This window comes from Thalassophryne amazonica, chromosome 2 (genome assembly GCF_902500255.1).
Source record: "Thalassophryne amazonica chromosome 2, fThaAma1.1, whole genome shotgun sequence".
Lineage (NCBI taxonomy): Eukaryota > Metazoa > Chordata > Actinopteri > Batrachoidiformes > Batrachoididae > Thalassophryne > Thalassophryne amazonica.
Window position 1 is genome coordinate 147,606,055 of NC_047104.1, and position 18,272 is coordinate 147,624,326.

The 18,272-nt window shown below is 39.8% G+C and overlaps 1 protein-coding gene across 1 annotated transcript; it reads left to right on the plus strand.

Annotated features, from left to right (window-relative positions):
• Nucleotides 1–1,152: 1,152 nt before the first annotated feature.
• On the plus strand, nucleotides 1,153–2,296 carry LOC117504360 (ankyrin repeat and BTB/POZ domain-containing protein 2-like). Its single transcript, XM_034163825.1, has one exon. The coding sequence runs from the start codon at nucleotides 1,322–1,324 to the stop codon at nucleotides 2,294–2,296; it is 975 nt and encodes a 324-aa protein (XP_034019716.1). The 5' UTR covers nucleotides 1,153–1,321.
• The last annotated feature ends 15,976 nt before the right edge of the window (nucleotides 2,297–18,272 follow it).

Sequence of the window (18,272 nt, forward strand, 5' to 3'; positions counted from 1 at the left end):
GGTGACACATATTGACTGCTAAGTCCATCCTGTACAGTAGTCGGTGCTGTGTTCCACAAAAAAATTCTAATCCACCTTAGTAGAAGAAGAAAAATGTTTGAGCCAGTTTTGAATTTGAACACGTTGTCTGAACCCTGGACTCCTAGTCATACTGGTGAGTAAACAGGCATTTTCTAATGTCTAAAATGATCTTCCTGAAACTCAAACTAATAGCAAATCTCTACAACTTGGTATAAATTTATTTAAAAATATAAAATACAGCTTCCTGATGGAGTGGTGTAGAGGAGGTTTTTCTTATAAAGAAGACCTGAAAGTTAATTTAATTTGGGCATATTGTGCAACCCTACTGTGAAGTATCTGAAAAGTTAGAATCTGAATTTACATCAACATAAAAAAATGCTTAAAGTGACGTAGTTGGTGGGGAGGGGGTTAGGGTTAGATTTTTAGCCATGCATAAGCTGTGATGGACCAAAATGAGATGGTGAGCACTCTTTCTCCAGGCATGTGAGAATGCAAATAAAGAAAATGCTTAAAGTAGCAGAGCTTAAGAGGGCTGTAGTTTGGGGGGGTGGGGGGGGGGGGATTTTTAGCCATGCTAATGCTCTCCAGAAGCATTTACTGAAAAAAGTCTGAAGGACCTAAATGACATGGTGAGATGCTGAAGAGCTTCGCTCGTTCATGTCCACAACATACACATATTAATAATATCAAGTAAAATTGACAGAATTTCTGTGTGAAAGCATCAGTGGGCTTTTTTTCTTTTCATTTTTAAAAGAAAATTTCCCACTAAATTAGGGCCTTAAACCATTTTATCTGAATCCATATTCCAACCATTTAACCATGTGTATGAGTTCATAAAATTGAGGTTCACGTATTTCATGGGAAATTGTTGAATCCAGATTTGTCTCCAAATGGAATGGATTGTTTCTTTGTCCTCCACCAAGTTCTTTAAAATTCAGGTTTGAGCATTCGTGGTGACAAACGAACAAACAACCAAACAGAGTGAACACTTGATCTCTTCAGAAGTTAATAAAAATCACCCAATTCTGATTTTCGTTTAGTGTCCCGCTGGGTGGCGCTGCAAACCAGTCGTGAAATCGTAATGTTCCTTTCCAAGCGCTGCCGGGTCTGATTGGCCTGTTGCGCGTAAAAGACGTTTCATGGCCTTTATATTGGAGGTATTTTGGAGCAGCATGTGTGTTTCAGACTTTTACACCTCTTGTTGGGTCAAATGTGAATTTAATGGAAATCATTTGTTCAGTTCTCCACCGTGCGTAAAAGTTGCAGTCCTGTGCGTAAACGGCTGGAAGCCCTCCGTGCCATGTCGAAAGGTCTCTTGGTGAAAACTTTGGGGGATCTGAACCTGCATCCTGACTATGTCCCTCGAGACACTTGCTCGTCCCTCACACTGTCCTCCTCTGGCAGATCGGGCAGCACTCAGCCGAACATCAGCTCCTCTTATCGGGGGTGGCAGCAGCACACCGGGTCTCTCTACAGCAGGAACAGCAGCTGGGACACGGTGAGCTCGCTGCCGGAGGACGCAGCAGACATTCTGGCCAAGTGTCCTTGTCTGCCCGAACTGGAGGAGTATCCCTGGACGGAGCAGGATCTGTGGGAAGTCGTGCGTAATGTCACCGGGTCGCATGCTTCTTTCACCGCGGACGCAGTCCATCAGCTGTCCGTCCTGCTGCGGAGAGCTTTGGTGCGCATCTCCCGAGAGGCGCAGAGGCTGAGTGCGCTCCACAGGCGTTGCACGCGCCTGGACATCCAGAGCGCGGTGAGGCTGGTTCTGAGCTGGGCTTTGGCCGAGAGGTGCGTCTCCTGTGCCGTGAGAGCCGTGTCCCTGCAGTGCATGAGCTCCGAAGACACCGTGCGTCAATTTGGCAAGTCTACATGCTGCGGGCTCCGGCTGTCGGTGGGTCGCTTCTTCAGGTGGATGGTGGAAACCCGCGTGTCTGTCCGCGTGCACGAGTACGCCGCCGTATATCTGACGGCGGCCGTGGAGGCTTTGGCGGAGGAGATATCCCGGCGGGCCCTGCAGGCGGTCAGGCTGACTGGGGAGGAGGTGCGGGGCGGCGGCGGCGGTGTCACCTGCAGCGCGGTGACCGCGGACGCGCTGGACGGAGCCATTAACGGTGACGCGGAGCTGTGGGGGGTGCTGCAAGTCTGCCAGCATCTGATGTGTGGCAGAAATGCCAACGGTGAGTGTTCCAGGAGACTTTTTAAATGTGCTTTCAAAATGAAAAAGGAGTGCGATGGTGAAGGACATCCAATCATCCAGTTTGCTGCACTATAAGCTCAAATAAATCCTCCAAAAATGAATAAAATAAAAATTAAAAACCTCGAGGCAACTTTGCCTCAAAATATAATCAATAAAACGGTTGATTGAAATGAAGTTGGTAAAATTTAAATAATTTAAATAAATCAACATATAAGCAAGTGTTTTGTTTTTCTTTTGCTTTAAATTTACTGAGGCAAACTCAGATGGCACATAAAAAATAAAATCTAGCATGAGTTATATGTATTTCTGCCAAGAACACTGTTTTAAGAAGAATTTTCCCTAACAGTGCAGCAGACAATATTTGCAGATGAATTCTCCAAACGGCATTAGAAGCACCAAATGTGGCAGAATACTCATTATATCCATCCACGACATTACTCTCCTCACTCAGGGGGAGGAGGACAGTGCCCAGAAGACAGAAGATGGGAAGGAGAGGAACAATAGTAGCCAGTAAACCAGTAGCAAGCGTTATTTCTGGTATTTATATTTATATTCGGAAAGTGTTTTTTTACTTTTACTTTTGATACTCTGTGTGCTTCTTTCCTTGTGTGCTGCTGTACAATGTTACTGGAACCTCAATTTCCCTGAGGGAGTCTTCCCAAGAGATCAATAAACTAATCTAATCAACACTAATCTATCTAATATTTTTTGAAAAAGATGGTAGGGAACAATTGAAGAATTACACAGGGGTCAAAATTTAAAAATGCTCCAATCATATACAGCATTATTTCTGTGATAAAGATTTTAAAAAAGGCATAGGTTGCACTATCTGTGATTGAAGTCTATGGAGTAAAAAAGTAAGAATGGTGACAAAGTTCAATTTCAGTTTGGACAGGGGTCAAAAGTTAAAGTTGCCCCAATTATTTCCTTTAAGTTATTTTAACTTCTTACATTCATTCTACTCTGAAATGGCAATTCTTACCTTAATTGTGTTACTTTTAAAACCTCTTTCACACATACACATGCATTTTCAACTGCTTTATCCAGTTAAGGGTCGCAAGGAGCTGGAGTCTATCCCAGCAGTCAGAGTGTGAGGCGGGGTACACCCTGGACACGCCGCCAGTCTGTCACAGGGCCACATATAGACAAACAAACACATTCACACCCACACCTAAGTACAATTTTTAAAGTTTCCAATCCACCTGACCTGCATGTCTTTGGATGCTGGAGGAAGCCAGAGGGAACCCACACGAACACAGGGAAAAGACACGCAAACTCCACACAGAAAGGCCACAGGTGGGAATCAAAGCCATGACCTACTTGCTGTGAGGCAACAGTGCTAACCACTAAGCCACTGTGCTGCCCTTATTTCACTTAAGTCAGAATAAATTACATGTTGCATGCCAAGTTTTACAATCAAACTGTTTATTTGAAGACCGCTGTCAACCTATGTACAACTATTTTTATTTTAAACTGAACAATTTTGTACCAACATCTTGTAAGTTATCAACTTATTAAAACTTATTTTAATGCTGGCAATACTCTTCAGTTAAACTAGCGCCTTGAATCATTTGTTAGAGCGTAGCTTTAGTGGCCACCAAGGGCATTGTTGGTTGTTTGAAGTTAGGTTTGTTCTGTACATTTTGATTGCAACTGTGTTAAATTAGTCAAGTTAATAGAATGCAAGAGTTTTATGCACAAAAAACTTACTTTTCAAACAATAGTCAAAGCAGATTTGTAGATCCAAAAAGTGCAGTATTCTGTTCCTCAGTGGGTTTTTGGGACTTGAGTCCTTTGGGTTTGAGTGTCTTTATCAAGGACACGACGACACACGTTGAGAACACAGGAACTGATCAAACAATTCTAATTTCATAACAACACGCGCCATCTACACTGAAAGGAGATCTGCACTCAAATAAAGTAGTTTGATCCAGATTAACTTGACAAGTAATATTTACATCAACATGTTTTTTTGATTTAGACAATTGTACGGTAATTTGAATGTTGCCAATTAAAGCAACTTCTTTAGGTTTTGTCTTTTTTCAGTATTTAAATTGCATTCATTCATTCATTCACTCACTGCATTTATGCATTGCATACGATTGAGCTTGTAATGTACAAAGAAGCATCCTGGTCTCCTGATCAGTCGGTTTACAAAGCAGGGTGGTGTTATTAATCAGGGGCTTAATGACTGTGTGAAACTGGAGTGAGTAGATCAGATAATTACAAGCAATTAGGTCATCAACCAACACGTGGAGGGATGATGGGAAAATCCCTTCAGACAGGAAATAGGCTATTTGGGAAATAATAATGGATGATGCAAGATCCTTTCTGATCAACATCTGCACTCAGATAGTAGCAGAGATATGCTATTATGATAGTCTACTGTACAAATTATACAGTCTACTGTACAGGTTATACAGTGTACTCCACAAATGCATTTATTTTGCAAAAGGTTGCAAGTCTGGCTGTGCTCAGCTACATTACTACAAATAATGACAAAGAAAAAAAAATAATAACAATGATAATTAGAGTGCAAACCTCCACCAACACCAGTTTCCAATTTCACAAAATTTTACCTTGGAAAAAAATTTTCAAGTCCTGTTCGAAGTGGCTTTTCTTGTAAATGTGATCAAACATCAGGAGTATGTATTTAGTTCATGAATTTGATTGACGTTTTTTGTGGTGTTGTCAGGTTTTTTTGTACTTTTTTCAGTGTCTGAATTCTTTTTCAAATAATTTTCACAGAGCATTGGTTATCGACTGATAACTGGAAGATAAACAAACAGGCATAAAATTGGAACCTCCATCCATTTTTTGGTGGTGTGCATAAATCCGTAATAGAAAAATGAGAGTGATTGACGCACTTTTGATTGAGATAGAATGAAAAATGTACACCAAATGGGCTTTTCTATATGAAATTCAAACGTCCACAAAATCACAATCTGGATCAGAGCCAGATCAAACTTTGTCAGGTGATAGTGAGTGCCAGTCTGCACCTCACTTTCAAATATGAGAGTGATTGTGGCACGTTTGATGAAGATATAATGTAAAATATACATTAAATTGGGTTTTCAGTGATAAATGTAAATGGTCACAAAATCTGCAATCTGGATCAGATTTGGATCAAACTTTGTCAGTTCATAAAGGACACCATCCTACATAAAGCTTTCAAACATGAAAGAAAGTGATCTTTTTTTACAGAGTTACGAATTTTGGAAAATTCATAATGTTAAAGATATGAATTTTTACAATTTTCCAAGATTTTTCCTGACTTTGACCTTTGACCTTGAATAATTGAATCAGTTCTTGCCTATCGGAATATGAATTTTCAGTAAAAATTCATTATGATATTTCAAAAACTGTGGGCTCCAAGCTGTTCACAAACAAACGAACAGGGGCGAAAACAACCTCCTCCGACTTCCTGTTTCAGCATTTTAAACACAGCCTCATGTGAACACATCATGCTTCTGTCTTCTGTTCAACAAATGTAGGGACTTTCAACTTGGCCTCTCATTAGCATGAACAGGAAAAAGCTTGTGAAGAACAAAGAGTGAATGTTGTTTGACCTCTGACCCACAGAACAGACACAAAGACGCTCAGATTTTGCTCTCGCCGAGAGGACGAGAGGTTCACCTCTGCTCCGTTAAATAAACAGCAGCTTGCTGCTGTGCACACAGGAGAGACAGTGTGTCTATCCAGGGCTGCATCAAAGCCCAGCTCACACAACACAGTATCCTCTGGTACTGCAGCCACTTCTTCATACTCAAACTGTTCTACCAGGTCAGACAATAAGAGTAAATCCCGCCGCTGAAATGTGAGAACGTGCTGTGTGTAAAACCACAGCTTGTTCTGTCATCACTTCTCTCACATCACGACAGAAAGCAAATAGTTTCACTCTGTGCAGCCAAACATGCCTCTAGAGATCAGATTAAAACACTGTCTGTCTGTCAACATGTTTGCACGACTTCTGTAATTCATGAAATAATTTCTATGAACACTACATGACTTATCAGACCACATCGTTCACTGGTTTTACTTCAAGAGTCCAGGCCTTCGATCTTTCCATTAGCTGCATGAAATGTGCAGATAAAGCGGATTTGCTCTGCATTGTGTTCTTGACTCCTCATCCCCTTGGGATGCCAACTCATGAATTCCAGCATGGCAGGCAGACTCTCTAATCAGAAGGTTAAAACTCAGGACTCTGGCCTTATAACAAGAGTTAGGAGTTCCACAAGGATCACTCATTGAGCTCTTTGATCTTTATATTGTATAAAAAGTGTGCTGTATTTGAGGCACAGTTGTACAAATCACTGTCTGCTGATGAAGACTGACATCTGTGTAGTGTGTGAATAACAGAAAGAAAATGCTCACGTTTACCATAATCCTTTAAATACAGTGAATCAGTCTGGAATCTCTGTGCTGTTCCTGACATTTTATCTCTTGGAAATATGGATATATTAAAAGCCAAGTGGCATCTGTGCATTAATATTTTTGGAGAAATTAGGGATGTTAGGTAACAACAGTAAACAATGGACATTAATACTTAAATTTTGCACTCACATGCCATTCCAGCAGGGGGCAGGAAATCATTTACATATTAAAAGCCAAGTGGCCTCTATGTGAATGTGTATGTGGGCCTGTGTGTGTATAACTGTGATCACAGACAAACTGGGGAGAGCTGACATTTGCTGTTTGGTATGCTTATGTATTTTGGGTCAAGGATGAATGGCGCCAAAACAGAACATTGATAGAACTAATATTTTTGGAAAACTACGGTATTACAACAACAACGGATGTTGATAATTAAATTCTGGACTCACACTCCATTCCAGCAGGGGGCGGCAAATCACCTATATCTTAAAACGAAGTGGTGTCTGTGTATGTGTTTGTGTGTGTACGCGCATGATTTTATTTAGTAAGTTCAATGTAAGTACATAATGTAATTGGAAATACGTTAAAAATACATGCATGACAGAAGAAATGAAAATGTTTATTTCCATTGTGGTCTACTTAAAAATCAAATGAGAAAATAGAAGTAATAATAAATAAAATAATAAAAATACTACTACTACTACCAATAATAATAATAATGATAAAAATAATAATAGTGTGTATATGATAACAAGAACCTAAACAAATTATAAATACATTAAGACAGTAAATTAATATTAGAAATTACATAATTAACAGGAAATAAAAGGGTGGAGTTCTTCTAAAAACTGTTGAGGTCTAAGGTCTAAGGTTCTAAAAACATTCTCGACTCATACGTCATACCAACTCATTATAGAAACTTTGCACAATTTGTTTTATATTTTATTAACACTACCCAATCTAGAGCCCATGGATCCCCACCTATACTACACCTTGAATGGCAGTCTTACTCCCATCACCCTTGAACCAAACGTAAAGCTTTTTGTCACATCCACAGACTGCTTTTGCATGATGTCATGTATGCCAGTTAAAGGTTGTCACATCACCGTTACAAACATTTTGCAACACATCACCAAAGAAACTGTAACACATCCTTCAGGCTGTCTTTTTTTTTTTTTTTTTTTTTATGTTTAAGCGTGATTTTGAAAGAAAGGGCTCGGTTTTTTCACAACACTACACACACACACACACACACACACACACACACACACACACACACACACACACACCACACACACACACACACACACACACACCACACACCACACACACACACACCTAACAAAACACCTCAGATTCTTTGCAAAATGCCACACTTTTTTAAAAACTATATACTATAAAAACATATTCTGTTACTATAAGAAACACACACAATTTATATTACTTCTTATATCACTATTACTTATTATATCACTTATATCACTTACTTATTATATGACTTATATCACTTACTTATTATATCACTTATTATATCACAACTACAGTAAAAAAAAAAAGAACCTGAAAATACAGAACAGGACAAAACTAATATTGTCTCTTTGCATGGCTAGATCTGGTCAGGGGATTACATCCACATCCCAGGCAGCATCTTCATTTACAAGACAACGTGGAAAAAAAAAATCTTCTTAAATTTTTAACCCATCATTGCACAGTTGCAGCATCAATTTGGTCACAAGCCTCATCCTTGCTTGAATCAGTGGTATCTGACCTTGGGGCCAAAGCTCATAAACCCTCCCCTGCCATGCGGAGGAAATACTCTTCAGTTAGATTAAGGAATAGAGAGTATGGTGCGAGGTGTAGTACTGTAATGTCTGGATGGTCCTGAAACCAGTTTTGAAGAGCTGCAGACTAATGAAAAGACACATCATCCCAGATGGCACTGTGTTGTCTGGTCACTTTGGTTCATTGCAGTGACAATGTTTTGCAGTTTGTGTAAAAATCAGTGATAGCAGTTTTTCTGGAATTCTGGAAATTTGTGTTTTTACGTCCGTGGCAAACGTTTCCGGTTTATTTTTGTTTTCCTGGTCTGTATCAGTATCTGTATCATCTGTGGTCAGATTTCATGATGTTTTTATCTGTAAAATCAATTTATGAGACGCCACAGTGGATATTAAGTCTCACATTTTCACGTCCTGATCCGAGACTGAATAATAATTGAAATGTGCCGCTGCTCGTCCACACAACAGCAAATGAGAGATGCTGTCAGAGATTTTACCGTGAACTCTGCACCACATTGAAACTACAAAACCAGTGGATGTAACCTTTGTTCATTTTTTAAATTGCCGTTTATACAGAAAAACTAAGGCTTTGATTTTATTATGCCATGTTTTGATGGAATTCATTGTCAGCTGATGTTATTCAAACTCTAGCCTGTTAAATCTGCATTTTATACCTTCTTCTATACATGGGTGTGGAATATTGATGTGGAGGAAAATACGATAAATGTTTAACCTACCTGTAGAAGTCAAATGCTGATATTTGTGCATTGTTTTGTGTGACACCCGAATTGTCAGTATCCCAGAAATGCTGACGTCAAGTGAATAATTGGTGTTCCTGAAAGCTAAAAGTGATATTGGTGACTTAATGAACATTGGTGGAGCTTCACTTGTATCAAATTTTATTTTTGTTCATGTTAAGACATGAGCAGTTACAAAGCACAAATTGGGGAATTCAGATGTTTAGATAAATGCAGAGATGAGAACAGTAACAGTCCAATGCAAATATGTATTTTTTATGAAATACTGTATGAATTTGTACTGCATCCATTTTGTAAAAACATGGTGCATAGTCATGCCGCAGGATCTGCGGAATCTGATTCTTTTTCAGGATGTGAGCCAGTGTTCATAAAGAACCTGACGGACATTGTTGATGGTGGAATGATCACTGATAATCTTGGCTTGAATTTCCCATGTTTATAGTCTCTTTCTCTTGTGTGCTCTTCCTTGTGTTCTCGACCCTCAGTCCTATGGAGAAAAAAATGCATATGCATACATGTACTTACTGTAAAATATCTCAGGAAAGGGTATCAAAAGTGCTGATATAAAGTATAAAGAGAGCAGGTTACAGTACATTAATCTATTGGTTTGTCATATTGTAACAAAAAGTGCAATATTTTTGTTCATTCTAATTCATTACGTGATGGCTGCACATAATTAAAAATGCAGTGAGGGGGTCAGGGTGGTTATAGCAGTGTTTTATGAAGTACCGGAAAATCACACTTAAGTAAAAGTACAGATACCCATTAAATAATGACTTTCGTAGAAGTTCAAGTCACCGATTGAAATGCTACTCAAGTAAAAGTCTTAAAGTATCTAGTATTTATTGTACTTAAGTATGACAAGTAATGTACAACTAAATGTACTCAAGTATTGAAAGTAAAAGTACAAGTAAATATTAATACTCAAAACGGACTGATGTTTTTTATATTACAAAGTTTATCTAGGCTTGTAAATGACTGGTAGTATTAGTCAAATACTGAAAATTGTGCACATCACACAAAACACTTCAGAAACAAGGTTTCAAAACCTAAACGAGAGTAGGCTACTCACTAGGTGTTCACAGTAAACAGTTATTTATGTCTATTTGTATTTATCTTATTTCATTGTTACATGGTTTTATCTTTTTCTGTTGTGTTTTGTTTCTTTAGGTTCTTTTTGTCTCTTTTTCGAAAATTGTATTGTAACATTATTAGTCGTATTATTATGTAGACTATTATTGTTGTTGCTATTATTAATATATGAATAAAAATAAATTTAAAAATTACAATTTGACTCTTTTACGACAACGAACGCTGGAGCCATAATTATACAGAAAACAAATCAACGCAAACGTGCTGATGCAAACAGCTTAATGCTAACTTTAACATGGAAAACGCCATAGGACATGCTAACATGTTAGCATCTGTCCCGTTTTTAAGTTATAAAATACATCTATCAACTGTTTCAGAAGACCATAACAGGTCAGTTTAACATAAAAATATTAAATATTACTCACAGACATATGCTCTTCAGGGTTTTAGCAGTGAAAATTAGGATAAAGCGAAATTAAACAATGACTATACGAATCGTAGATCGAAGCACTGCTTTGATTGGTTCAAGGTTCAAAGCAAAGCAGCGCTGCAGAAAGTTGATTACAGACCCGCTGCAGGTCTATAATCAATGTTGAGAAATTATCATTTTCCTGACAAACACCCCACAAGTACGTAACTTGAAAAAGCCTACCAGACATGACAATGACAAATCGGCCTGACTTCGTTGCAGTCACTAGTAATCAGTGGTGGCTCTGGGTGAAAACACGACTTTTTTCATGTGTGTGTGTTTTTTTTTTTGTTGTTTTTTTGTTTTAATGAGTAACGGAATGGCGCATAGAAAATGTATCGGAGTAGAAGTATGCAATTAACGTTGGAAATGTAGTGAAGTAAAAGTGAAAGTAAGCTGAATTAAAAAAAACTCAAGTAAAGTACAAAGTCTCCCAAAATGTACTTAAGTACAGCAGTGAAGTATTTTTACTTTGTTACTATACAACACTGGGTTATAGTTAGGATTAGGGTTAAGGTTAGAGTTGGGGTAGGAGTAGAGTTAGTCACCAAAATTTGAATCATTTTGTAACGGGTGCACATAACTGGTACTCATGGTGCTTGTGCATGCTAAAAATAAATGATGCACAGCAGAAACACAAGGAAAGTGCTTTATAAGAGGAAAGCAATGACAGATTGTAGGAAAGTGTTTTGCTCTGCTGTGCATCAGTGATATTTAGCACACACGAGCACCATGAGTACCAGTTGTGTGCACCCCGATCATAAGATACTTTGTCTGTAATGCCCCAGTCACACTATTGACAGACAGAGCAAAAGGATTAGTTACGTATTTAAATATTTTGTCTGTTGACAAATATGTCAGTCTCTCATGGAGTCGGGGCTCTAATGGACGCATGACGTTGCATTTCAATGGAATTCTGTGCTGGACGTCTGACCAATCAGAATGCCAGAATAAACAGTCAGACAACACAGGAAAAATAAATGACACGAAGAGGACAAAACAGAAAAAAGCCCCCATAAAACACGCAAGTAGTGGCCAAGTTTCTGCCTGATATCAGGTCAAAGTTTTCAACACACCAAAACTTTAAAGCTCCCATCACGCGGCACTAATGAAGGACAACGAAGCCCAAATGAAACAAGAAATCTGGACTTACGTTGACTTTCGGAGGCACCGTTTAACTATCGTTCAGATTAGTTTTGATTTCATCAGGATTTTCAAAACTGTTGAAAAATGTCAATCAATCAATCAATCAATCAACTTTTTTCTTATATAGCGCCAAATCACAACAATCATCATCAATCAACAACATCAATCCTGATGACAGCCTTAATTCCTCCCTATCTTGTTTTGATTCTGTCTCAACAGTTGTTTATCATTTGCATAGTTTCCATAATTTCAGGGTTCTGTTTGACTTTCGTCCAACGTTGTATGAACGTTGATGATATCTGAACGGATCAATAACTAAAGTTCTGACGAGCTGCACATAACATCCTTGTATCGCTGATGACTCGTCCACCATGTGGGGGAAGAAAAGCACGCTGTCATGCAGAAACAACAGCAGTAAGACCGGGCCCTCAGATGGACTTACGCATCAGCTGTTAAGGTGTGAATTTTGTATATGGCAAATTAATTTGTCTTAGAAAAATGAAGATGAACGTATAGAATCAGTTCCTTGTAGGTTTGCTTACAGTGATTGGGGCCTACTAATGCATAAAAATGTGTTTAGTGTTTGCAAAAAGTGTGACGATGACATTGTGCTTATAGATGTCCAAGTACAGTGAGGAAATAAGTATTTGAACACCCTGTGATTTTGCAAGTTCTCCCACTTAGAAATCATGGAGGGGTCTGAAATTTTCATCTTAGGTGCATGTCCACTGTGAGAGACATAATCTAAAAAAAAAAACAAAAAAAAATCCAGAAATCACAATGTATGATTTTTTTAAAATACTTATTTGTATGTTACTGCTGCAAATAAGTATTTGAACACCTGTGAAAATCATCTTAATATTGGGTACAGAAGCCTTTGTTTGCAATTACAGAGGTCAAACGTTTCTTGTAGTTTTTCACCAGGTTTGCACACACTGTAGCAGGGATTTTGGTCCACTCCTCCATACTGATCTTCTCCAAATCTTTCAGGTTTGGAGTTCAGCTCCCTCCAAAGATTTTCTATTGAGTTCAGGTCTGGGAGACTGGCCAGGCCACTCCAGGACCTTGAAATGCTTCTTACGAGCCCCTCCTTAGTTGCCCTGGCTGTGTGTTTGGGGTCATTGCTCATGCTGGAAGAACCAGCCATGACCCATCTTCAATGCTCTTACAGAGGGAAGGAGGTTGTTTGCCAAAATCTCGCAATGCATGACCCCATCCATCCTCCCCTTCAATACAGTGCAGTCGTCCTGCCTGTCCCCTTTGCAGAAGAGCACCCCAGAGTATGATGTTTCCACCCCATGCTTCATGGTTGGGATGGTTTTCTTGGGGTTGTTCTCATCCTTTAAATATGGTAAGTGGAGTTGATTCAAAAAAAGCTCTATTCTGGTCTCATCTGACCACATGACCTTCTCCCATGCCTCCTCTGGATCATCCAGATGATCACTGGTGAACTTCAAACGGGCCTGGACATGTGCTGGCTTGAGCAGGGGGACCTTGCTGCCCTGCAGGATTTTAAACCATGACAGCATCAAGTGTTACTAATGTAATCTTTGTGACTGTGGTCCCAGCTCTCTTCAGGTCATTGACCAGGTCCTCCGTGTAGTTCTGAGCTTTCTCAGAATCATCCTTACCTCACAAAGTGAGATCTTGCATGGAATCCCAAACCAAGGGAGACTGACAGTCATCTTGTGTTTCTTCCACTTTCTAATAAATAATCATAACAGTTGTTGTCTTCTACCAAGCTGCTTGCCTGTTGTCCTGTAGTCCATCCCAGCCTTGTGCAGGTCTACAGTTTTGTCCCTGGTGTCCTTAGACAGCTCTGTGACAGTGTGATTGATTGAGTGTGTGAACAGGTGTCTTTTATACAGGTAAGAAGTTTAAACAGGTGCAATTAATACAGGTAAAGAGTGCAGAATAAGAGGGCTTCTTAAAGACAAATTAACAGGTCTGTGTGAGCCAGAATTCTTGCTGGTTGGTAGGTGTTAAAATACTTATTTGCAGCAGTAACATACAAATAAATTCTTAAAAAGTCATACATTGTGATTTCGGATTTTTTTTTTTTTTTTTTAGATTATGTCTCTCACAGTGGTTATGCACCTAAGATGAAAATTTCAGACCCCTCCATGATTTCCAAGTGGGAGAACTTGCAAAATCACAGGGTGTTCAAATACTTATTTCCTCATTGTATATAATTTTGATCATTGTGGAATGTTTTAAATTTTAGTGGTTATTCAATAGAGAAAAAAAAAACTGTATAGTGTTTGTTCTTAGAGTTAAGGTCAGATCAGTGCTAGGACTCAGGGTTTGGACTCAGTTCTTGGACTTGGGGCTTGGACCCAGTGCTTGGACTCCACTGAGGTGCCCCTGACTTCTTTGCCCTTTGTGGTTCAGTTGACTGGGCCAAACAGCTGCAGCCTTGTACCACGCAGAAGAAAGGAGCTGTTGTTGTTGTCAGGCTCGCTGACTGTGTCTTATACACCTACAGTCAACACGGTCTTTGTCTTACAATGTGGTTTTACCATTTCTGTTTTTAATTCAGCCACACACACACACACACACACACACACACACACACACACACACACACACACACACACACACACACACACACACACACACACACACACACACCACAGAAGGACACGGGGGAAATGACTCCTCGCACGTGTTGCATGCAGGAGCTGAGACGTTTGTGCTGAAGTTAGGAAACAGTGATTTGTGCGTTGTCCTCTGCAGACTGGCGTCCTGTGGTGCACATGAATAGACGCCTGTTCACTGTGTCCTTACTGAAAATGTAGCGAAGTAATCAACACTAATTATGCATCACACTCACTTCTTATTCCACCTCTTTTCTTTCTTGTGTCCAGACAAGGCTCAACTCTGAGAAACTGAGGTGTGTTTGGCTCTGTCCCAGAAATGTAACAGGATCTCATCCAGGATAGTCCTAAAAGTTCCCTGAAAAGCCTTCAGTTAATTCAAATGCTGCAGCTAGAGTACTGACAGGGACTAGAAGGAGAGAGCATATCTCACCCATATTGGCCTCTCTTCATTGGCTTCCTGTTAATTCTAGAATAGAATTTAAATTCTTCTTCTTACTTATAAGGTTTTGAATCATCAGGTCCCATCTTATCTTAGGGACCTCGTAGTACCATATCACCCCAATAGAGCGCTTCGCTCTCAGACTGCAGGCTTACTTGTAGTTCCTAGGGTTTGTAAGAGTAGAATGGGAGGCAGAGCCTTCAGCTTTCAGGCTCCTCTCCTGTGGAACCAGCTCCCAATTCAGATCAGGGAGACAGACACCCTCTCTACTTTTAAGATTAGCCTTAAAACTTTCCTTTTTGCTAAAGCTTATAGTTAGGGCTGGATCAGGTGACCCTGAACCATCCCTTAGTTATGCTATAGACTTAGACTGCTGGGGGTTCCCATGATGCACTGAGTGTTTCTTTCTCTTTTGCTCTGTATGCACCACTCTGCATTTAATCATTAATGATTGATCTCTGCTCCCCTCCACAGCATGTCTTTTTCCTGGTTCTCTCCCTCAGCCCCAACCAGTCCCAGCAGAAGACTGCCCCTCCCTGAGCCTGGTTCTGCTGGAGGTTTCTCCCTGTTAAAAGGGAGTTTTTCCTTCCCACTGTTGCCAAGTGCTTGCTCACAGGGGGTCGTTTTGACCGTTGGGGTTTTTCCGTAATTATTGTATGGCTTTGTTGTGATTTGGCGCTATATAAATAAATTGATTTGATTTTGATTTGATTGGTAGTCCCAACCTTTTCACAATGGTCAAATGAGAACTGATTACATGAACTTCCACATCTTATTTCTCCATTTTTTACCACATTTGTGTGGTTTGATGTGCTCTAGATGGAGGAGTCTGTGGGGGTTCACTGCTTGGTAAAAGACGCGTTGTGTGACGTGTTTGTTCTGTGTTGTGACAGATGTGGCGTGCCACACACACACGTTTGTGTGAAGGGGTTTTCATTTAATTTGTTTGAGCTTGGTTTTCGTGGTTGGATTACTATTGTTGTGTTTATTTTGTGTGTGTTCTACAGCATGTTCTGTTTTTTTACTCGGCCTGTAAGATCAAAATATTACATGCATGTTATTGTCAGTGCATATGTAACGTGTGATACAAAAAAACATTTGAAAAAGGCACTTAGTCATGTTGAAAGTTATTTTGATGCCATCTAGTGGGTGAGGTTTATATTGCGGCCTGTTCAGTTGCTGCGTCGCAAAGTCATTGAAATTTGTACAGATGACAAAATGGATTTGGTGAACACCAACAAACTAGCAGCTCCAAGTAGCACACACACTTACAAAAACTAAGCAACAAAGAAAAGTTTGATCTGAGGAAGCCCATCAGACAAACGAGAATCAGAGCAACATCAGGTGAGAACATGAATCAACATCACACAGCTTTTAATCAATTATATAGGCTATTGTGCACTTCTACGCACCCATCAAGTCCATCTTTTCTTGTCCACTGTCATCTGGTACGCTGCTGCCACTGCTGGGACAAGGGCAGAATGCAGCATTGGTTCCACTCTACCATCCCTACAGGACCTGTACCAGGATCCTAAGGCATGACAGGAGATTGTAGATACTCTTGGGCTAAACCCACATGAACAAAAACAGCTTATTTCCCTTTGGGATTCACCTAATCATTAAGTCCCTCACACACATACACACCTCTGTCGTTTTTGTACGTGGTACAGTCTTGGTAATGAGTTGCCTACCAATCTGAATGTAGTCATTTTAGGGTAGGAAGAAATAGATACCTACCTGCACATATCAGATCGAGACCCAATGTGTACCACATGGATATGCTGTTTAATTCGGAAGACATTCTTACCCAGTGTAATCTTTCAAAATTTTGTAAAGAGATTGTGCTTACATTTAAACGCCGGTAATATATATTATTTATTATTGTTTGTTCTGTGTAGGTCAAGATGTACTTGACTACAGTCAAGTTGATTGTGCTATTTTAATTTATTTAATTTAATGTCCATATGTTGTGTTTCTCACTTACCCCAAGAGGGGTCTTATGAGAATAAATTTTACTTAGTTACTTATTTTACTTTAATTTCTTACTTACCTTACTTACTTTACTTACTTTACTAGTCTGCACTTTCATTGAAATAATTATCCACTTTCTTGTATTTCTTGTAAATGTCTTGTACTTATTTAAATAATCAGTGTGTTCTGTCATTTGGCCTATTCAAGACCCTGTTGCCTTCTTTTGCACCTTTTTGTATATTTTGCACACCTATCGATATTTAAACAGTCAGTGCCCAGTGTGCATCCTGATGAATGGAATTTCTTCTCCCATCACCGATGCCAGTAAAATCTTTTTTGCACATTTGCATACACAAAACTCATCTCTGTTTGACATATACAGTATATAGTTCTTTAGGTTATGTTCATGACCATTTATATTGTTGTCCCTCGTTTTACATCGGCTCAACAAAGCACATTCCTTGTTTGTTTGAGCTCATACATTGGCAATAAAACCTGATTCTGATTGCACTGGATGGGCTGCAATATGAAACACAACACTAGATGTCATTGAAAACACCTTAAACATTGGGCAATTTTTGCATTTGATTTTTTATCACCCCTTGGACCTTGTGAATAAATTTTGCTCTGTTTTTAGGGAAAGCTGACGAGTTGCCTCGTAAACCTCTCGGCCAAGAGCTCCGGTGCTGCTGAGTCCAGTTCGGCCCGGCAGAGGGAAGCTGTCCTCAGCTAGTGGTTTTCCCAGAGCTGATCTTAGGTTCCATCATCTCCCACCAACCTGACTCCATATCCCGGACCAGAGCCCCTCCAAGGATCCCAGGGATCTGGATGCTGTGGATGAGGAAGAAACTCAGCTGCCTTCTCCAGACCCTATCATCATCCACAGCCAGGCCTCACTCACTCCTGATGGCTCTCCGTTGATGGGACCTCCGCCTTACCAACCCCCAGGGAGCCAGGCAGAGGTCATAACTGCTCACCGCTCACCCCCTTCTGAAACTATCTCCATCACAGGAACAGCCTCGGCTGCACAGATCACAGAAGAGCGTTCACAGGACTCCACAGATGATACTTCTGTGGCTGATTGCTCAAGTCTTAGCACCAAACAATCATCCTGCAGGGTTCCACGGACAATATCAGCTCCTGTAGCCCAGGTTGCCTCCCCTCTATTGGGTCTTACGCAGTCAAGAGAGGAAACTCAATCTGCAAAATGTTCATGAAATGGGCACCTACTCCAAAAGGCAAATGCACACAAATTCCTCCTCGTTTGATTGGTTTCCATCGGTGGTACCATTTGGATGCTTTATTTTCCTGTATTTGGTTTAGTCGGTTTGGTTGTGGTTATGTTTTGACAATTAAAATAATTTTTAGTGACATGTGCAGACATGTACACAGTCATGTATCTGCTACATTTAGTCAGTGAAGGT

Excerpts from the sequence above, each read along its gene's own strand:
- LOC117504360 (XM_034163825.1), top strand. The coding sequence starts at position 1,322 with ATGTCGAAAGGTCTCTTGGTGAAAACTTTGGGGGATCTGAACCTGCAT.